Source organism: Grampus griseus (genome assembly GCF_964374135.1).
Source record: "Grampus griseus genome assembly, chromosome: 9".
Taxonomy (NCBI): Eukaryota; Metazoa; Chordata; class Mammalia; order Artiodactyla; family Delphinidae; genus Grampus; species Grampus griseus.
The window spans coordinates 72,745,928-72,769,050 of NC_139003.1; the positions used below are offsets into that span (position 1 = coordinate 72,745,928).

Sequence of the window (23,123 nt, forward strand, 5' to 3'; positions counted from 1 at the left end):
TCCCTGTTCTACCATGTTTTCCTACCCTCTAAAACAGTGTGCAGTACTGTCCGTGTGAACATATAAATCACAATTATGACATTTAGCCTTGGACTTCATTCTGATTACACAGACTAGTTTACAGAGATAAATTAGCAAGAAACCAAATGTAGAATCACCTAAATTACTTCATTCAGTTCACCAGCCTGCACTAAATTAGCAAGTTGTTTCTTTGGTTCTTATGAAATGCAGGCAATCACAAGCTTAAAATTTGATTGTATTCCAAAAGTTTGCTTGCAAGCCAATCGTTTGAAACTCAGAACATGTCTTCCTTACGTTGCTCTAAACTTTCTGCAGCCATCTTTAAATCCCCAGTGTCCCATTCCTTCATATAACTGTTCCTTGGTATTAGTAGAGAGCAAGCCAATTAAATATATTTATACTAATGTAGGATGTCTGATGATTTTATCAATTCTCACAGAAGAATTTTCATTTATAAAAGCAATTATAATCCCAGTTACTTTCTAATGGATTTAGCTGAAGATAGTGTAACAAAGCAATCAAGAGAGAATCACCTCATTTTCCCATCACCAAACTCACTAGGGTACCACTGACTCACCATGCTGCCATCTCCATGCAAGAACTAAGGTCCTCGTCTGCAATAGGTTCCTGCAATCATCTCTTCACATCAGTTTCTGTCACTACTGTTTCTTTGCTTTATAATCACCTGTCATAAGAAAAAGAAAGAAATCTCTCCCATGACCTTAAGTCCCCTTCTGCCTACTTTCAATGTCTCTGTTCTCCTTTGCAGCAAAACAAATTCTAGAGTAGCCTATTCTTGTTATCTACACCTTTTCATCTCCAACCTCTCCTAAACTCATTCCAGTCAAGCCTTGATTCCCACCATTCCACTAGAAAGACTCATTATCAAGGTCACCACTGACCTCCATCTTGCCCACCCATGACCCATCCAGTGTCCGGTTTTCCCATCTCATTTAACTTGACCTCTCAGCAGCATTTTATACTCTCCTTCCTGAAACATTTTCTTCTCTAGGCTTTTTCTCCTTTGTTATTGGCCCCTCCTCCTCTATTTCCTTTACGGGCTCCTGATTTTCTGCTGGGCCTCCACGTGTTGGGGGGCTTTAGAGTTCTCAGTGCTTTTCATCCACACACTCTAATTGGTAATTTCATCCAATCTAATGGTTTTTTAAATATTACCTGTATCTTGATGACTCCCTTCTGTGTATTTCCAACTCTGACCCCACTCCTAAATACCACATGCTTATCCAACTACCTACTGGACATCTCCACTTAGGCATCTAATCATATCTTAATGTGTCCAGAACAGAATTTGAAGTTTTTCCTTCCCAAAGTGTCTCTTCTCCAAGACTTCTCCATCTTAATAAACAGCACCACCATCTATGCAGTTGCTCGGCCCAAAAATCTAAGAGTCATCCCTTATTTCTTCTCTTGCCTTCACCCACCACATGCAGCACCAAGTCTTAACAGCTGTAACTCCAAAATACTTCTTACCATCTCTACCCATGTTACCTTCCATTTTATCTCTTTGCCTGTCTTGACTGGACCACTGCAACTACCTGCTCACTGATGTCCCAGTACTCACTCTCTTGCTTCCCTGTAATCCATTCTCCACACAGTAGCTAGGCTAATCTTTTAAAACACAAATCCAATTCCATCAATTTACTAAAATACTGTAATGAATTCCCATTGAAATTTGAATAAAACCAAATTCCTTACTCTGACCTGAAAGCTCTACACATTTGGGCCTCTGCCTTCCTTTCTAACCTCATCTACCATTGTCTTTTTTTGTGATCTGCACATCAGACCCCTACTTGCATTTCTGTCCCTGGAACTCTCAGTGTTTTTGCACTTGCTCTTTCCTCTGTCTGGAATAATCATTCAGTTCTTTACTGGGCTGCCTCTTTCTCACCATCCAAGCCTCTGCTCCCAAGTCCACTCCTCAGAGGGACTTTTGCTGATGGCTCAAAGTAGTCCTCTTAGCCCTTCTCCTCATCACTCTCTATCCCATTACCATGGTTTAGTTTGTGTACAGCACTTACCACTATGTGAAATTATCTTTTTTGTTTCCAGATTTATTGAGTGCATAGACTGTAAGCTCAGTCAGAGCAGAGCTTAGCCTGTTTTGGTCACTGATGTTTCCCTAGAGCCAAAAACAAGAGCTTGGAACATCATAGGCACGCAATAAATATTCACTGAATAAAAGACTGAACCAAAAATAAAGGGAGAGACTTGGAGTGGTGCATAATTAAGCAGTCCAGTCATTCCTGGAAATGTATTCCCAGATTCAACTTTTCCACATCACTCCTGTTTTTTACAGATTCTTCTCTTTTTCTTCCCTTCTACATCCAAGTGCTTTGGCATAAGGACTGGATGTAAGTCAAAGACAGCCATTTATAGAAAAGTAGAATGTTTGTAGCTGGGAGTCTACTTCTCCATACTGAGATTTGTTTAGATTAAAACTAAGCAAAGAATTTTCTTAGTTAAAGAATGATACAACTTCAAAATCATGCAATCACTATCATGCCTGCAAATGACATCAGGCAGGACATTTCTTGAATGGGGCCTCTCAAGGCTGCCAACAATTCTGTTTCATATCATAATCACTATAACACCAAACTTGATTGAGTCCTTACTTAGTATTAAGGATTTGTAATACATTTTCTGCTTAATCTTCTCCACTACCCTGTGAAATACTATGATTCCCATTGTACAGATGGGGAAAATTAACACTCAAGGAAGTTACCTAACTTGCCCAAAGTCAGTTAATCAGCAAGTGGCAGAGCACAGATTCAAGTTCATGACTCAAGATGCTAGGGGCTTTGCTTAGTTGACATTTATTTTTATTAATTATGATTACTAATTCTGTGACAAACTTTCATAGAACCTTTCTATAAAATTATTGTTTTTTTAAAAATTCTTGTATAGTTTTCCAAACATTTAAATATCCAGAGCTGGGCTGATTCTTACCATAAATGGAACAAGTAACTTGCTTAATATTAGTTTATGACCCTAAAATATAGGAGAATCAAAAGGCCCCCATACAAAAATTCCTCCTCCTGCTGGACTACCATATATCCTGAATTTTTTTTTCATTAAGTTCATTGAAAAGGGTCATTTCTGGAGACGTAAGAATTTTAGCTGTCAGAACATATGTAGGACTGTTAACATGAGAGCAACGATTAATGAACAGTAATCACACTGGTATTTCCTAGTGCCCTGAGGGAAGGAAGAAACAAGGAGCTATCTGAGCTTGGACCACGAGTATCATTTTTGATTTGAGTTTCATTCAACCAGACTACAAACAAAGTAAGGATACCCATACTTTTATAGTATGGACAAAGAAGAGAGGCTCTGGGAAATATGGGTATGGGGCTGTGCAAAATGTGAACAGATGAGATTTGTCTTCAATAGCAAAATCTTCAGTTTTCTTAGAGACCCAAAGTGGTCCCCAGCTACCATAAACATATCACAAGTGTCCCTTTAGACACACTAAACTACACCTGGCCTAAAGGACTCTGTGCCTTCCAGAATCTAAGGACAGAGACAGCTTTCTATATAATCAGCTAATTGAATGGAAGATTTTACAAAGAAAACTCTCTCCTACTAGAACCCTCCTTACATGAAAAGAACTTTGTGCCATTCTCTAAATCAATGGTTTCCCAACTCATCAATCGAGGAGCTGGTTAAACATGCAGATACCTGGAGCTCACCCTACAGATCTAACCCAGATATCTGTAGATCTGGTGTAGGGCCAGGAAACTACATTTTACCAAACATCCCAGACTGTTCTGAGGCACAGGATCTGAAGATCACTCTTTAAGAAATATGAGCATAGGGACTGAATTCCAGGCTGCTCTCCACAGCTACTTGAAACCTCAGGGTTTTCTTTTGGCCATTACCAGAAACTTTTCTAGAATTATATAAGAACTGGGGAAGTCATATTTTAGTTTATTGTATAAAATAAAGATGCTTTATTCACTGTATAAAATGTGAATGTATTTTCATGATTTATAGCTACCAGGATGGATAAGCTGTCTCTCTTTCAGAAATGACAGTGTGCCTTATAGAAGGAGATGCACAACGGGAGTTTTAACAGCAGAATCCCTTGATGTGCTCATAAAGTTACGTTATCAGCAAAGCTACTTAACCAAAACCTTAGCTTTTTCTTCTAAAAAAATAGGCAACATACATTTCTTATGGTAGAAACTGTCTCCATCCATCTCTATTATTGTAGAAGTTTCTCTGAAATGAGCATTTTTTAAAAGGTGGTGACATTTTCCCTCTGCTGCCTTGCAGCCAATGCATAGGCATTCAGAAAATCTCTTTCTTACGTTCTCATACACATACGTGTAGTAAAAATCTCCCCTTCTGCTTCTGTTAGCCCTGGCAACACTTTGGATTTACTTCAGTCTAAATGTACAGACTTTGAGAAATACAACATAAATTTATTTTCTCCCATCTGAATTTTAGTGCCTTTAGGTTAGTTTCTAGCTAACTTGCCTTTTGCAGTATAGTCCAGAAACCATTAGTGTTCCAGCAGAGGTTTCTGTTATTCTCCATACTCCCACGTCAGAACTTTCCTCTCTCTGTTTCTTCCTTCTTTGCTACGCATATTAGCAGGAAGCTAAGTAGAGCAGATGGGTAAGAAAGAATCAAGTCATGACAGCCTTCAGTACAGTAATTATAAAAGCCACAGCTTTGAAAACTGCCTGATAAGCAGAGAGCCAAGCAGCTTATGTGTTTTGGCCTAGTCCTCCAAAAATCCAAATGCAGTTCTTGACAGGAAATCATATTGAACTTTGAATATTTAATGTGGTTATTGGCCAAAAGAACAATAGGTGGGTTTTCAGTGAATATTAATAGTAGGTTAACAGCTTGGAATAAAAAGGGATAGAAAGCAAGCTAGGTCTCCACCATCATCTTTGCTCTGGTAGGCCAGGCAGCCATGGAACTGTGTTAACATAATTAGGAAAACAACCTTAGTTAGCCAAAACAAGGAAAACAGGAAAGTCTTCTTTGTGTTCGTTGCCATGGCAGCCACCCAGCTGCTGCCAGGCTCCTCCCCAGAGATTATGCAGAGGTTAGGAGGAAAAGATAAGGAGACCAGATAGAGGGATCAACCATTGAAGGGATCTAAAGGAGACAAATCAAGGGGGATTTGCTATCTAGGGTCCTCTGAAGATTCTAAAATGGGAAACAAGTGGTAACAAACCCCAACATGCAGGGAGAGACAGTTCAGGTCAGCTTTCCACTAGAAGGAGCACTGTGTAAGGGAAAACAGTTAACAAGGAGGTTCAAGTTCCAGTCCTACAGTTTCATAGCTATGTGATTCTGGGCAAATTACTTATTTCTCTGAGATAAAGAGTCTCCTTATTTATTAAAAAGTGATGTGTGTGCCTTACTCCTAGGTGATCAAATGGTAACATGTATACAAAAACATTCTGTAAAACCCAAAGTACCAAATAAATATAAGTTGTATATTTTCTCTCTCCCTTCTGTTGAGAAAGGGATTTATGGTGAAAAGAAAAGGATCTTTGTACTGTTATATGGATGTTAGGGGAAAAGAGTATGAGTATGGGAATAATTGTAATAGCCACCCCTGTGAGGAAAGATACTCTATCTTCCAGTCAAAAAAAAGAAACTTACTGAGTGGGGACTTCAGAAGTTGTGGTGTGACCTGCTATGCTAATCTACATCCATAGAAATGTGAGAACTTACTTTCCAACAGAAAGTGTCCCATTAACTTTCAGTTCTATGAGAGGAATAACAATAACTTAAACACTTAATGAGCACTATACTAAACACTTCATATTATTAATGTATTTAATTCTCACAACAACCCCATAAGATGTAGATGGTCTTGTTATCTCCAATTGTCAGTAAGGAAGCAGAAGCACAAAGAACATGCACAGGGTCACAGAACTAGCAAATAAATGATGGAGTTTGGATGTAGTCCCAGTGATCTGGCTTCAGAGTCCAGTCTCTGAACTGCCCAGTATATTTCCTCTTAGAATAAGTCACCAAAGGTATACAAGCTGGATATGGGAGCAGAGTTAAGGGGAGACAAATAGACCTGAACCAGTAACTATGCTGGGTATTTCTATTTGGATCAATTGTATTAAAATTAGGATTATTCATTTCTATGCTTTTTTACGTTGTTCCCAGCCAAAAGATCCTTTAAAAGTTCTAATTCGGGCTTCTCTGGTGGCGTGGTGGTTAAGAATCCGCCTGCCAATGCAGGAGACACGGGTTCGAGCCCTGGTCCGGGAAGATCCCACATGCCGCGGAGGAACTAAGCCCGTGTACCGCAACTACTGAGCCTGTGCTCTAGAGCCTGCGAGCCACGACTAATGAAGCCCGCACGCCTAGAGCCTATGCTCCGCAACAAGAGAAGCCACAGCAATGAGAAGACCGCATACCACAATGAAGAGTAGTAGCCCCTGCTCGCTGCAACTAGAGAAAGCCCACGCGCAGCAGTGAAGACCCAATGCAGCCAAAAATAAATAAATAAAATAAATACATTTATTTAAAAAAAAATTCTAATTCTATTTCAGCAGCAATGATGGGCAAGGGGATTTCCCCACTGCTTGAAAATGCTTGGAAGGATCATTGTAGCAATGGTGCAGTGACAACGGCCCCATGAACCCATGAAGAATCCATAAAACTAGGAAAGAAGAAGCCTAGCACGTGAAAACCCTCTCCAGACCTCTTCCTGCTCAATATTCTCTTTCCTCAACCCCAGCCAACCTGGAGGTTTTTGCTATAAATTCAGTAAAGCAGTATAAACTCAGTGTAAATCCATATAAGGATAAACTATAGATAAGATTTCTTCTTCCATGGACAATTTAAATTAAGAAAGTTGTAGAAGTTAAATTTTAGGTTTTTGAATTCCTGCTTTACATATTTATGGTTCAAGAATTGTTTCAACGTGAAAATCATTTCTGAACGGTGGAATGTTTCTTGTAATCTTATTTGGGCATGAAGGGGCTATATAAGCATTTATGATAGGTTAATACTTTGACAAATGTGTTATTAGTGACTTTAAAACATTCATCATTATAGCAAATCATTCCTCTTTGTATATCCCAAATGGGTGAAATTCCCAAGACCAACATTGGCATGGGAAGTCGGCCTGAACATTTCTCTGGAGTAAGCTCTTGGCTCAGATGCTTCCAGGAGGTTGGACCAATTTGAAGGATCTGGTTTAACTCTCTCATGGAGTTAGAGCACTGGTTATTGTGCAATAAATACTTTCTAAGTGGAAGTGAAATGCAACTTAGTTCACTCTAGCTAATTGGGCCAGACTAGGTTAGGACAGATTCTATAGCAGACCAGCTTTGGCCTCTTTATAAAGAACCCACCTGGGGAAAAAGTATAAAGGAGATTGATGTCCCTGACTCAACCCCCAGATAGTCCCATCACCACAAAGTTAGGTTCCTCAATGTAATCCTCATCAACGTCAACCCCCATCCCACTTAGCCTCCCCTCAACATATACACAATAAAGACAGCATCAGGGCTTTTAGCTGGTACTCTCCCTTCTCTACTAAAACTTTTCTTCTTGCTCTATTGTGCATCCTTTGGATCATTTACCTCTCACAGAAACAAGTTCTCCCTTCTACCCTTCTCAGTAAATTTCATTTTATGGGAGACCTAACAAAGACATCAGCCTTTGTACATTTAGGCCAAATGATTAAATTGACTTTTAATGACACAAAGTTTACGACAGGTAGATATTTTGGCACATCTCAAATCAGAGGAAAATGGTATTTTCTTAGTTGTTCTGAGAAGCCTCCATCCCTGTGGGACTAGAATCCAGGTCTCCTGACTCATAATCCAATTCTCTTCCCATCTTACCTGCTGACTCTTGGATCAGACTGAGGCTGGAGTCTGATTCAGCCTGGTTTTTTTTCCTTGCATTAAAAAAAAAAAAAACCTCTGATGTGTAACCTAAATTCAATAACCACTTCTGATATTTATAGCTGAGTATTAAGTATTTTGAATGGCATTTTGAGCTCTAAATAATTTTACTAAATATTAGTACTAAAACTGCCTTGACATCACAGAACTAGTGGCTACAAAATTTTAGCGTCTCACATCCCAGTAAACTGGTTTTATATTTTATACTGTGTTTGACATTTGTAAAGACAACAAGATTCAAGATCTGAGGTCTGTGTCACTGAAGAGATTGCATCAAAATCCAGCGCTTAGTAGGTCCCATCTCTGAAGAAATTCACAAGGAGACCAGTGTGTTTACCTTGCTGTGATCCAGCAGAGCAAACAAACAACTGGGTTCTGTGATGTCTTTTTACTGCCTAATGTTTAAATATTGCCAATGAAACGGAATTATACCTTTAGCTCTGCCACTGAGATGCATTATTTTTCATTCTAGTAATATGTTTTCATGGCTAAAATGAAAAAGGAAATGAGAGGAAAATATTTAACCATGGCCACATGATATGCCACATTTCTGTGAACAATCTGTGTGCTTCCAAACATCATTTGCACACTTACCATTTTATAATTAACATATTTTAAGACTGAGATCATAATCTATAGCAGACCAAAGATCAAAGCTCTTCTTCCAGCCTGGCTAAGGTACATTTTAGTCAGATATTGTTTTGAGGACCTTAACAAAGTACAATCTCCATGCTTTGCTCTCTTTAAATCATGTAGCACTTCAGACAGATAACCAATCATCTGACATCAGTTATCTGTTCTAACTACATTATATGCAAAAAAAGAAAAAAAACATTCATATCTACTGTGTAAATTCAGATCTCACTACTGGTGACACATTCTTCCTATTGTTAGTTGAATTCTCTGTTAAATCTCCAAGCAAATGAGCCTTATATCAAGGAGGCTAAGAAGTTTTATATTCATTAGTTAGAGCCTTTGAGCTATCTTTCTAATTGGAAAAGAAATTTTTAAGATTACCTGAGCTCCAAAGGTTATTTTGGTGTACAAGGCAAGGGATGATCACTATGTGGTAGAAAATTACAAAAGAGATATCATTGTTAGGCCTTCAGCATTGATGGTATTGTCTGGGCCAAAAGATTATATTCCAGTGCCTGATTTTTCCTTCGCTTTTACAGCTCTTGTTTGAAAACAGACCTAATTGAGATTCAAATGCTTTATATTTTGATAGAGTTTTTACTGCAATTGCATATGGAGCTATGGTCATTGGAGAAACACTTGTTTTGGCACCTGAATATTCGAGAGCCAAATCTGGGGCTGCACATCTGTTTGCTTTGTTGGAAAAGAAACCAACTATAGACAGCTATAGTCAAGAATGGAAAAAACCCGTAAGCACAACTCTGATTTTAAATGTCCACTTATTATTAATTGTCTATATGCATGCTCTCTAAATAGAGACTTAAATGAAGGCATTATCTGATAACTGCAAAAGAGAGTGCTATAAAGAATTAAAAGCTTGTATAAATAATTGTTACGGCTACAAAGGGAGAAAGGGGGTCTTAATCAAATTTTCACCTCTGTTACTAAAATGTACAGACTTTATATTTAAAAATATGTGCTTCTAGTTTATTTATTTGCCTGATGCCGTGAGAATATTCTGGAACAAATGATTGATTTATATATTTCATTTTACTTAGACTGCAAAAGTTTTAGTCTGGGATAAAGATTTGCATTAGGATTTATTCATTTTTTGCCTCTGGTAACATATGCAAAGTAAATAGTGCCCTGCAACTTCAGATGCCATTTTTCATGGGAAATATATCTGCAAACAAAAGAGAGAAAAAGGGAACTATATTTATTAAATTATTAAATATTAAAACACATGCACATATTTAGTCACAAACTCTAAAAGACTGTGAATATTAAAAGGGAAGCAATAGGAAGATTGTATAATTAAAATAAGCCTCTCAGTAGTAGTCTTATACATTAAACATATATTCAATTTTTCTAGACATTTTAAATTTAAAAGAATAGCTATTAGGTATATACTTAAAAGAAAATTTTCATTTAAAAGTATTTCCCTCTAGAATTTTAACAGTAGATTTATATGTACGATAGCTTAAAATAGTACATTATCACTAGAACTGCATAATTATTAGAAGGAATCCTGGTTGTTAGAAACAAAAAGATCATGAAATTCTCAAAATAGAATATTCTAAGATACATTATTGTCAAAATAAGATTTTATACTTGTCTTTTGGAAAGTAAAGTATGTAGGAAACTTTTTTAATCTTAGAATTTAGATATTTAATAATATTACTACTCATTTCTTTCTAAACATTACAATAGAGGAATTGAGCATCTCATTGATAAATGTCCTCATAGAACTGTATACAAGACATAGAATGTGGAAATGTTCCTTATAAAGACTACAAAATTGTTATTTAATCTTTATTTTATTTAATATATGAATACTTATAAATATCAGTCCCTATGCTTTAAAAAAGTTAAAGTCTGATAAAACAAAATTGGCAAATATTGATAGTTATTGAAGCTGGGAGATAGGCATATAGCAGTCTGTTACATATTATTCTCTCTACTTTTATAGAAGTTTGAAATATTCCATAACAAAATGTTTAAAATAGTAGGAATAAATTTTTAAACGTATTAAGTCTAGAAATTTAGAACATCTCTCTATGCCTTTCCAAAAGGCACCAGAGCATACACAGAAATAATTGCACTCTCATTATTCTGCAGTATCCTGAGGTTATTTTAAAAACTTTTTTTTCACAAATAATATTCATGTGTTGTAGTGGGCAAAACAAAAAGCATTGAATAAGCTACTACTATAACTTAATATTTTGGCATATATCCTTCCAGGATATATTTTTTCTAATTCTAGACCTCTTAACCATATGTTAACATTTCTTTCCTTTGACAACAGAATAATTTCATTGTCAAACAGTTTTTGGTACTCCTCCCCTCCACCTACCCCCGCCTCCTACCTATATACTGGGCTTGGAATATGCTGAGCATGACTATTAAACCTGACTACTTAAAATGCAGTTGATTGAGGGCAAACATGAAGTTCAAAAGAAGCTAAAATCTTATGAACCAAATATATAAATGGAAAGTTAATCATCATTTACTGATCATTCTGGAAAGTCTTTTATAAACATCCCTGGTGTACATAAGTATTGGTTTACAAATTACCAACCACTAAAGAGAAAGAAGCATAGAGAGAAAGATAAACTTTTAGGCAAGTGTCACTGCCAAAAAATGATCCATTAACATAAATCTGAATTCAAAATATAATGTATATTAACTGTAAAACATGGTCCAACCTACAAAAATAACATTTATAGGGGCTCCCCTGGTGGCGCAGTGGTTGAGAGTCCGCCTGCCGATGCAGGGGGCACGGGTTCATGCCCCGGTCCGGGAAGATCCCACATGCCGCAGAGTGGCTAGGCCCGTGAGCCATGGCCGCTGAGCCTGCACGTCCGGAGCCTGTGCCTCGCAACGGGAGAGGCCACAACAGTGAGAGGCCCGCGTACCGCAAAAAAAAAAACAAAAAGAAAAACATTTATATGTACAGTTGATGAGGACCCCAGCTATGCTGAATTAAGCAATAAATGTCTATAAAGCACAAACTAATTTTTAAAAAATGTATTTATTTAGAGCAGCTGGTCAAACAGCTAATTTACAGATTGCACTGTGACTGGGTACTGAAGCCAAAGGAAACTAGTGATTTTAGGAACTTGGTGAAGTCCTGTAGTGAAGACAAGAACTACAGATATAAAAATCTCAACAGAAGTGACAGAAACAAATATGCAGTCAGCAACTCTATAGAAAGGAATACGATGTTTAAAATTAAAATGGTTGGACTTCCCTGGTGGCGCAGTGGTTAAGAATCCTCCTGCCAATGCAGGAGACACGGGTTCGAGCCCTGGTCCGGGAAGATCCCAGATGCCGCGGAGCAACTAAGCCCGTGCGCAGCAACTACTGAGCCTCTGCTCTAGACCCCCTCGAGCCACAACTACTGAGTCCATGTACCACAACTACTGAAGCCCGCTCACTCTACGGCCCGCAACAAGAAACGCCACCACAATGAGAAGCCTGCACACCGCAACTAAGAGCAGCCCCACCTCGCCGCAACTAGAGAAAGCCCATGCGCAGCAACAAAGACCCAATGCAGCCAAAAATAAATAAATTTATTTTAAAAATAATAAAATTAAAATGGTTGTGGAAACATGCACAATTTTCAGAAAGCACTCAGCCAATGTGCTATAATTTGTTACAGCCTTTCTAAGTCATCCTCTAAACACTGCCAACTTTCTTTCACAGGACACATGTGAAGGGAATATAGAGTTCTGAGAAGTCTCTTTCTTCTATCCATGCCGCCCAGATGTTCTAATCCTTCACAGTTTATCCCTCAGCATTGAGAAAGGGAAGACTGTAGCATTTGTTGGGAGCAGTGGCTGTGGGAAAAGCACTTCTGTCCAACTTCTACAGAGATTTTATGACCCAGTGAAAGGACAAGTAGTAAGACTGAATTCAAATACAACTTATCTGGGGGTTAGTGGGGCTATTCTTAAACATTCCCTTGGGCTTAAGCATCCTCGCTGATTTGGGGAGGGCAAACAGTGCAGTAGTTAAAAAAAAAAAAAAAAAACTCTATGCCTTAACTAAGAGGATAAGCAAACCAATAAAAGAAATGATGGATAGGACTTTGAGGCTAAGATCAAAGCTCCAAAGATTCTTCAACCATTATAGAGCAGAAATTTTGATCTTATAAGCCATGGAATTCTCTTAGAATACAGGTGTTGGAAGATGGGTGTAATATCAACATCTGGGCTCTTTTGTCACTCTGTTCTGCCTCCCTGGTTCAGGCTTCCTGCTATTCACTCTGGCCGTCTCCACCTCCCAACTCTCAAAACCTTAGACATGATTAGAGCTTCTTTGAATCAGCTCCGTTAAGTTCTGCATCCTGATCTCAAAAAAATGCAACCTCTCCCTCCTTTGAACTCCAAGGACTGTCTTTCTCACCTGGCACTTTTCTTACTTTAACTTGTATTCAGATTTTCAATTATTCTCTCCCCACAACCACCACCAAATTACACACACACAAAGACAATTTCCTGTTCTGCCTTCTCCTACTGCCACAAAAAACCATAAGTCCATAAAAGTCAAAAATTGTCATGTTAGTCATCCTTCTGCTGCAATTTACAGTCTTTTCCCCATCACAGAGTCTCAAAGACTCTTTGAAAAATGGAACAGTCCAAAATGGCTGCCTTGTTACAAGAGAAAACAATGAGTTAACAATGAGTATGAAAATCAGGCGACATTCACCTATTTGCACATAGCATAGCACACTCCCTCCTTTAAACTTTCCAGTGAGTTCCCACCACAGCTACAATAAACCAGAGTCCATACCATCAAATCAAGGTCGTTCATGATCTGGCCCCTGCCTCTCTCTCCAAACTCCTCTCCTATCCTTCCTAGCTCGTTATGCACTGTGTGTCAGTCTCACTGGCTTCTTTATGTCCTTTAAACACACTGTGGACATTTGTTCTTGCTATTCCCCTGCTTCGAATGTTCTTACTCTAACTTCTTTGCCAATGTCTTCTCATCATTCATGTCTCAGTCTAAATGCTACTTCCTTAGATAGAATATAATGCATCCCGTCGCCCCCTTCCCAAATCCTCACCACATCCTTAGTCGCCCTCTATCCCATTATCTTGTCTTCGTGACACTTTCTTTTTCTGATGTTATTGAGTTGTTTGTGTGCTTATTGCCTGCCTCTCTCCACCAGAATATAAGCTACAGGAGGGTAAGAGCTTTGTCTTGTTTATTACTGTTTCCCCAGTGTCTGAAGAGTCCCCATCACATAATAGGTATGCTCATCAAATGTCACTTGAATTTTGTTATACGTCCATGTGAATAAACATGGCTTTGTACAAAATGACTTATTGCTGCATGTGGACTACTGTATCATTCTGCACCTACTCTCTCACCAGGCTTTAATAAAGTGGGGTCCTGTTGCAGTGGAGGTTGGTATTTTTTCCTCTGACTTCAGTACAGAGCACCAGACGTTTATCCTAGACTCTGAGCAGGTCTCTAGAATATATAGCCATTCCTAGAAATGTCAAGTAAGTTTAGGAGTCGGTACTTTAGTCAGTTACATGCTGTCTGTTTCTATACAACATATGATTTATGAACCTTCCTTGGGTAACATTATACTATGAAACAGCTTGAATTCCTAACCTTCTTGTTATGATTTGTATATGTTTGAATACAGTGAACCGTAACATGATACAGTTGTTGGATCTTCACATACCATTTTCCGTTCTGCTTTTGGCAGCTCTTTGATGGTGTGGATGCAAAGGAATTGAACGTACAGTGGCTCCGTTCCCAAATAGCAATCGTTTCTCCAGAGCCTGTGCTATTCAACTGTAGCGTTGCTGAGAACATTGCCTATGGTGATAACAGCCATGTCGTGCCATTGAATGAGATAAAAGAAGTAGCAAATGCCGCGAATATCCACTCTTTTATTGAGAGTCTCCCTGAGGTAAGAAAATGTCTGAAATCTTGAACTACAAAGCTGTCAAGTAAGCCCAAGTATTTTATTGGGCCTAAGTGGTTATTTTTATGTGCTCCATGGATTATACAATGTAGTTATTGCTAGCATCTAATGTAAAGTTAGATATAAAAAGCAAAATTTGAGATTTTTGTGTGACTATTTTTTCCAAGACCAAACTGTATTAATATTCACGGAATTAATTTTCATATTTTGATTCTACACCTTCTATTCATTTATACTCTGCCATGTCTACACCACCATCATCCCCCTCTGGACAACCTTAGTAGCCTCTTAATCTATTTTCCTGCTTCCAGTCTTGCCCCTTTCTAATTCTGCCTCACAGCAACTGGAAGGATCTTTTAAAAACATAAAGTAAATCATACCCCTCCCTGCTTAAAACCTCCTAATGGCATCCCTTTGCACGAAGAATGAAGTCAAAACTCCTTATGTGGCTGGCAAGGCCTTCAATGATCTGGCCCTGCTTGCCTCTCCAGCGCCTTGCACATCATGTGCTCCCTCTGCTCCAGCAACACTGGCTTCTTTCTGTCTCATCAGTTGGCCAAGTTCTTCCCTACCACAGGACATTTACATTTGCCATTTCTTCAGCTGGGGCCTCCCTTCCTCTGGCTCTTTGAAGAGGCAGCTCCTTAACTTTCAAGATCTTTCAGATGTCACTCTTGCAGAGGCCTTCCTTGGCCACCTTATTTGAAAGAGTCCCCACCAGCCCTTATAATCTATCACATAGTCTTCAGGGCACTCATCGCAGTCTAAAATTACCCTGGTGCTTATTGACTTGTTTAGGGCCTCCTTTTCCCACTCAAATGTTAAGTAAATGCCTGCCATTTTTGTGACCTCTCTGTATTGTCTGTGATGGCTGACACAAAATCTCAGAAAAGTTAAAAAGCTTGGCTAACTGTAGAGAAGCCTTTAGCATAGCAAGCATTGATACAAATCCAGAAGTAGTGCATAGAGACACTGTAACTGCAGCTTAAAATTCTTGCAATATCTGTTTAAACCTACATATACACATAGATAAAATAAAAATATAGATACCTACTTTTGATTGGAAACAACTTTTATAATGTGATTTTCTAGCTCACTTTAAAAGGAAATGCCAAAGTTTAGTAAGCATTATATCAAACAACTAATCTAGTGCCCTGTTCTTTGGGGGAGGATACTGGTCACCATACTTTCTTTTATACTGCTAGATCTTCCCTCACCATCTCCTGTCCATACTAATTGATGCCTCTAACTATAAATGGGCCTTTAATACAATTTCCCTAACTCCAGTAAGTTTCTTCATTACTACCTATAATAGAAGGAGTAACATATTTTTATCAATATTGTGACCCTATGTCTTTCCCTTTTTTTACTAAGGCATTCATTGCGTTATTGATTCAGGGTCAGATTATTATCCACATACTCCTGATAGGTTTTTTTCTTTAATTTATACATGGTAAAATGCTATCCATTTTGTATTTGTACCATTTGACTTTTGTCCTTAAATTGCTTATTATCTTTCATTCTTTTCATTGTACTATTTCTCAGATTTACCCAAAACTACATACTGCAGAGATTCAGTGTCCTTTTTACAATAAACTTTGAGAATCAACATGATGTTATTTCCAAAAGAAAGAATAGCTTGTTTCTCAGTGTTTTTAACTTTAGTTTACCTTCATATCACTGTTACCCCTAAAATATATACAACCATAGAGAAATCTGGTGCCAAAATATCATTCTGGAATAGGACAGTGGAACTACTAGTCTAGCAGCAATGAAAATGACCATTTGGAGTGAAGAGAAGATAGGGAATTTGGGAGATCACTTAGGAGCTACTTCCAGGGTTAAGTTATGAAGGCCTGAATTAATAATTATAAAGTGAAGTAAAACAAGGAAAAGGATGTAAAAGATGTCATAAAAGTGGATTGTCAGGACTTACCTTAAGGTTGTCTGTAGAAAGTGAGCAAGAAAGTACATAATACACTGGGCAGCTTGCTGGAATGAAAACACACAGAGCATATGGTGAGAGTACAGAAGAAGGAATGACAAAGTCTTCTTTTTTTTTTTTTTTTAACCATGCAAAAAAACCTTTATTAACATTTTGAACAGGTTCAGCTATTACTAAAACTGATAACTTCTAATCTTAAATTGGGGCAAATGGCTAGAGTGCAGAGTGATGCCATCATTGGGCATTATGAATGCAAGACTGAATAATTAACAGCCACCCCTCAGACGGAGGACCAGGTGCAGGGTCGACTCTTTCTGGATGCTGTAATCAGAAGGAGTGCGGCCATCTTCCAGCTGTTTGCCTGCAAAGATGAGCCTCTGCTGATCAGGGGGGATGCCTTCTTTATCCTCGATCTTGGCCTTCATGTTCTCGATGGTGTCACTGGAGCTCAGAGAAAACCACACAGAGGATGTTGCTTTCAACTGGGTTTTGAAGAATGAGTAGTTCACTAGGCAGAGAGGGGACAACACCATTCTTAGGAGGCAGAATAAGCTCATGAAGAAACACGTATATGTGAAAGGGTTTTAGGTATTTTGGGGAAAATAAATTTAAAATTCTGAGCATAAAGCATAAACTGGGGAATTGAGAAGAAGAAGCCAAACAAAATATGCACATGGACTAAATGCGAAGGTTCTGATTAACCAGGCTACGTTTGGAAATGGGAAACCGCTAGACATTTTTAGGCCGAGAACTGACATGATCAAATTTTTAAAGAAAATAATTGCATTTGCAGCTCAGCCTTTTGTTTGCTCATTCAAGAGGCTCTGTGGTCTCTGTGGCAATGGCATACACTGCATGAAAGGGGCAAGTCCTGGTACATTACAACAGTCTAGATGAGAGAAATTCAGGTCCGCATTTTCTTTCCCCCAGCTCCAATTTCCAAAAGTTCTTAAACTCCATGCCCTCCTCTCCCCTCCACGCACAAAGACCATGTGTTTGATATCAATTTTTTGGGTGGCCAAAATGATGTGAGGCTTTATGAAATCTTTATTAGTCCTACTTAGAATGAATTGTCAGATATTTCTACAGAAATATTCATATATTTGATTACTGGTTGCTACCCAGCCCTTTCTGGGGGTGTTAAATAATATATATCACATATTAAATATAAATAATATATAGTATGTACAATTTACAGTATATTTTCTTCTAAAGTAAAAAAAAAAAAAATAGACTTCTTAAACAAATATAGCCCTGTGGGTTTCAGATAAAGGATTATGGACCTATCTGGCAGATCAAGGCAGGAGGGTGAATAGCAGAGCATCAACTCAGAGCATGCTAAGGGTAACACATCTATGGTATGTGCCATGGAGATAACCTCCAGGCATTTGGAAATATCAGCCTGGAAGACGAGTTGGCATAACACTGACTTGGTCTTGAGGATCCTCGGAGAAACACAGCAGGTGTAGATGTCCCCTAGCGGCCACAATTTCACAGGGTGGCAGCTCTCAGTCAAGCCACATGATGTCTCCCGCTGGAACCACACTGAAACTCCTTTCCAGGGCCTGCAGGGATCTCCAGAATGCAGTTGGTTTAGGACTAGACTCTTTCTGATGTTCCCTCCAGGATCCAACTGGTATTTAGACCCAGGTTCACATTGAACAGCCATTGCCCCTTCAGTGTCTCATAAAACAGGTGATTTCAGGGCACTCACTATCCCAGTGTTTGCCAGAAAATTTAGCTTTTCAGTTTAAACAGGAAGGAATGAAATCCTATAGTTCTTCATTAAAAACAAACAAAAGCCTTCAGTTTAAGTGTCTGAAAATGTTTTGGGGTTGCTATTGAGACAACGTGTATAGTCACATTTATAATCTGTTCTGCTTAATGATGGGCAAAAACATCTGAACTGTATTTTCAACCAATTCATTCTTGAGACTTACATCTCCCTGCAAGCCAGAGAAGGCCAAGAGATGCAAAGTGATTTCTAAGCTAGTATTGTATCTTCTTCAGCTATAATAGAGGAATCCACATACAATTTAAGCTGGACTGGCAGAAAGAGCTACAAGCCCATTATCATTCCCACCCAATCCTCTCTCAATTTTTGGCTTAAGATTGAATTCCCTAATTAGATGGGAACTTTGCAGTGTGTGGAAATGAACTACAGAGTTTTACCTGATTATCTGTTGCCCTATGATTCCAATTTTAATAAAATGCATTTTAGGAGGAAGAGACCCAGCGTGCTAGCAGTCCCAGATAAAAATCACAGAGGAGCTAGCTAAAGTCTGTTTTCTTCGTAGAGCATTCACTTCAGAAAGGATGCTTTTACTGGGCGTTAGTAATTCAGATACCCATTGTTTGATATAAAGTAAGCAACTGAGCATTTTAAGTTGAAAAATGAACTTTGACATGAAGCAGACACATTTGTTATGAAGTTATATCATAGGCTCTCTGGAAACCCACTCTGCTGGAAAGGCACCTCCTAAAGGCAGCCAGGTATGGAGGGAAAGCAATTGAATCAGGCTTCTCCAGGGCACTAAGATAAATAGCACATCAGTCATGTGCTGCATCTTCTCTATAATGCTGCTACCTTTAAAGGATCCACCTTTAGAAGGCTGTACACTTGGACTCACTTTCCCAGTGGAGCTCATCCATCCACACATCCTTGTCGGGGTACCAATGGCATGTATTTCTCAGACAACTGGCAAGGGCTACTAGAAAGCAGTGTGAAACCTTGGAGGGAAGCAGAGTTAACAGGACAACCTAGAAAGCAAGTGGGAGCCTGCTTGCTGATCCATTGTGATTTAGGATGGCTTCAGGATAAGTGAAAAACTTCCTTTACCCTTCCATGGAGGGTAATACTGAAAAAGGGGTCATTAGTATGTAGGAGAGTGTAGAAACATTGTGAAGTGCTAAATGTCACTATCATGGCCTGAAAAGGTGAATGGACTGTCTCAAGATGTCAGCCTAACTTACTACTAGGATGATACCTGGACCTCTGAGAAGGGCATCATGGCATCTGGAGAGATGCGCCCATAGAGGGTTGGTGAAAGTCAAAGTTACAGAACCCAATGATTTCCTTTAAAATGATACTTTAAATCATTTTGATCTGAAAACAGAAGACAATTTAACTTAATGGGGAAAGATTTGTGCTTACTGGGAACTTTTTTTCCCTAATAATTTTTTTTCTTATGCTTTAATTTGAACAATTCCTTTGTAGAAGCACAATGGCAAAGGTCTACTGTTTGTGATCAGATTAGATATGTAAATGAGATGGTAGTGTTTACTGCTGGTTTAGCATTTATTAGCAACAAAGCCCAAGAATAGATTTTAGTACTTGTTGGGACACAAATTTTAGAGAGTAGCAAAATTTGAAATATTTAGATGGCTCTCGCCCACAGTCGCCATGTTAATTTAAATAACCAAGGCTTGCTTTCTTAATTACACGTTCCTGTAATAGAAATACAACACACAAGTTGGACTGAAAGGAACACAGCTTTCTGGTGGCCAGAAACAAAGACTAGCTATTGCAAGGGCTCTTCTCCGAAAACCAAAAATTTTGTTGTTGGATGAGGCCACTTCAGCCCTTGATAATGAGAGTGAAAAGGTAACAGCCTCTTCTTTCATCTCAGGATGTAATATGAAGTATGAGAGTGGAGTATTGTGGAAGAAATGAAGCTCAGTTTGGGGAAGAAAGGCCTGGAGAGAATTGTAGTCATAGGGTCACCAGTTGTAATTAAAGTTTTGGCCTTTATAAAAAGGTTAGAGGCTGGTGGGGAGGTGGGAGAGAGTTGGGACACAGGGCATCTCATGTTTTAGAAAGGTTTTCTCATTTGAATTGGTCTCATTATCAAAAGGGACCCAATTCTTGAAATGTTTCTCCACTCAAGGAAAAAGCCCAATGAAAATTACTTTCCTGTTTTATTATTATTTTAATGATACCAAACAAAATAATAAGGCAATCTACATATATAAAAGAGTGATCTACCCTGCAATGTTGGAGCCTGCTACTCTACCTTCTATAGACTATTAGCTCTGTTTGAGAAGGAAACAAGGGGGCGAACAGACATGTAACAATAAACCTACACTGCAAGGTGCTTCAGATGTTTAATTTTACTATGTCCTTGTCCCCTAATAGTTCTTGCATATAGCATGTTCTTATTTGTTAAATGAATGTTGGTTGAATGAATTATAATCTTTCATATTTATCAAGTGCTTATTATATACTACTATCTCAATCCTCACAACAAGTTGATGAATTAGCTTATTTTATGCTCATTTTACAAATCAGCACACTAAGGCTTAGAAAAGTTAAGAAACTTCCCTAAATTTTAATAGATGGTGTCTGACCTAAGATCCCATGTGATTAATCACCACACAATTGCTATTTGTAGATGATTATCATTCTTTATTTCCAAGGAAACAGTGTGTTATGAAAGAAAAAAATGGGACTTTTGGAACCAGACATATTTGGGCTGTAATCCTGGATTCATCAGTTACTAGCAGTGTGGCCTAGGTCCAGGGACCTGGACTTTTCAAATCTTGGTTTACTCATCAGGGAAATGAAAATAATCCTCACAGAGTTACTGAAAGAATTTAAATGAAATATCCATCATTGGAATATTTTATATACTCAGCAAATATTGGTTTTCACCCTCCACTTTCATTTCTTTTTTGTCGTTGTTTGTTTTTTGGCCGTGCTTCATGGCATGCAGCATCTTAGTTCCCCAACCAGGGACTGAACCCATGCCCCCTGCAGTGGAAGTGCAGAGTCCTAACCACTGGACCACCAGGGAATTCCCTCATTTCTTCTTATATAGCATTATAACCTCATTGTAGCTGAGATGCTGTTTTAGCCAGGACAGTTTTACAACTAAATATTAAAAAAAAAAGAAAAAAAAACCCAACACAAACAAATAAAAAAATAAAACTGTGAGAAGAAACGAAGTAAGTAAATTAGACAATTCCACTTGGGTATGGAAATACTACTTTCCAGCTTTGACTTCGGAACCACTTACTTACACACAAATAACCACCTAATTTTTATTCATTGTCATGAAAGCTCTTCAAATTAAAAGTATTACTTAATGTGTCTATAATTACTTTTTCTAGATTTCTATTGAGTAGGGTATTTCACAAAGTAGGGTAGTTTCCTTGGAGATAAGCAAATACACAATGAATGTTATTAGATTACCTTAATTAATTTGACTTGTGCAAGTTTATTAGCATTTAACCCAAGGTAGCAATCACAGGTCCTTCTCTCTTCCAGGTGGTTCAGCATGCCCTTGATAAGGCCAGTAAGGGGAGGACATGCCTAGTTGTGGCTCACAGACTCTCCACGATACAGAATGCAGATCTGATAGTGGTTCTGCACAGTGGAAAAATAAAGGAACAAGGAACTCATCAAGAGCTCCTGAGAAATCGAGACATACATTTTAAATTAGTAAATGCACAGTCAGTGCAGTGATGCTGTTGGAGTTAACCCATATTTTGATCTTTGTGTAATGCAAAGAATAATTAGTAGGAATTAGGAATTACTTAATAATTATTTGGCATGCTTTGATCTCCTTTACTGCATGTATCAATAGAATCATGCTATTCAAGTACAGACATGTTCTGTTTACACACCATCTTCCCTTCAGATTTTTTTTTTTTTTTTTTTGCGGTACGCGGGCCTCTCAATGTTGTGGCCTCTCCCGCTGCGGAGCACAGTCTCCGGACGCGCAGGCCCCGCGGCCATGGCTCACGGACCCAGCCGTTCCGCGGCATGTGGGATCCTCCTGGACCGGGGCACGAACCGGTGTCCCTTGCCTCGGCAGGCGGACTCGCAACAACTGCGCCACCAGGGAAGCCCCCCTTCAGATTTTTAAAAGGAAACAAAAATTACTAAATTCATTTAAGTGAGATAATCCCTGTATCCTTCACTTTATAAAAAGCACATTTGCTTATAAAGCAATTTGCTGCAAAGTGAATATTTTCCTTTAAACTTCCACTATGAAATTGGGAATATATTCCCAGAGGGAAAAATTACCCAGTTAACTAAATTAAAAGATTTTAGCAAAGAGAGAGTAAGATGTAGTTGGGCCTGTGGCATTGCAGGGAGAATGATTTTAATTTGGAACTTCCCAAATTTTGTAGCAAATTAGAGTACTTTGAGGTAGTCCTTCACTCCAGACCATAGGACGTTCTCATAATATCTCTCAATGCTTCTTTCAGTGAATATCCACTGTTTCCCAAAATTCCATTATATTCCTTTGTCAGGGGGATAGGATTACAGTGTAAAATTTCTGGCAGAATTAAGTAGTTATCTTCCACTTCAGTAAGTGAAATGCCTTACATGATCCATTCTGAAGATTCCATTATTCCAAGCTTTCGGTTAGGCAGAATAAGTCACAAGCTTACCCGTGTATGAACACTTAGTTACTTAAAATAAGAGCTACGTTTATTACGGGTGAAAATTTTTAAATGCCTTTCTCTATTATTATTCAATCAAGTAATTTGTTTAAACTTTATATGTATTTTATGTAATATATGTATGATTTAAAAATTCTGTGTAAATAACAATATTGGTAAACTGAATCATGTTTTCCATTTACTTAAATATGTCATTTCATCTAATGATTTATCTCCATCCTTAATTGTATTTTCTTCCATTTACAGT

General features: G+C 38.3%; 1 protein-coding gene across 1 annotated transcript in view; it reads left to right on the top strand.

Annotated features, from left to right (window-relative positions):
• ABCB5 (ATP binding cassette subfamily B member 5) overlaps positions 1 to 21,929 on the top strand; it is a gene marked incomplete at both ends in the record, with an annotated part of 113,672 nt that extends 91,743 nt beyond the window's left edge. Inside the window, 6 exon segments of the mRNA XM_082661709.1 lie at positions 9,169 to 9,325; positions 12,282 to 12,308; positions 12,312 to 12,479; positions 14,299 to 14,505; positions 19,923 to 20,069; positions 21,732 to 21,929. Coding sequence (XP_082517835.1) covers positions 9,169 to 9,325; positions 12,282 to 12,308; positions 12,312 to 12,479; positions 14,299 to 14,505; positions 19,923 to 20,069; positions 21,732 to 21,929 — 904 coding nt within the window.
• Positions 21,930 to 23,123: the final 1,194 nt, after the last annotated feature.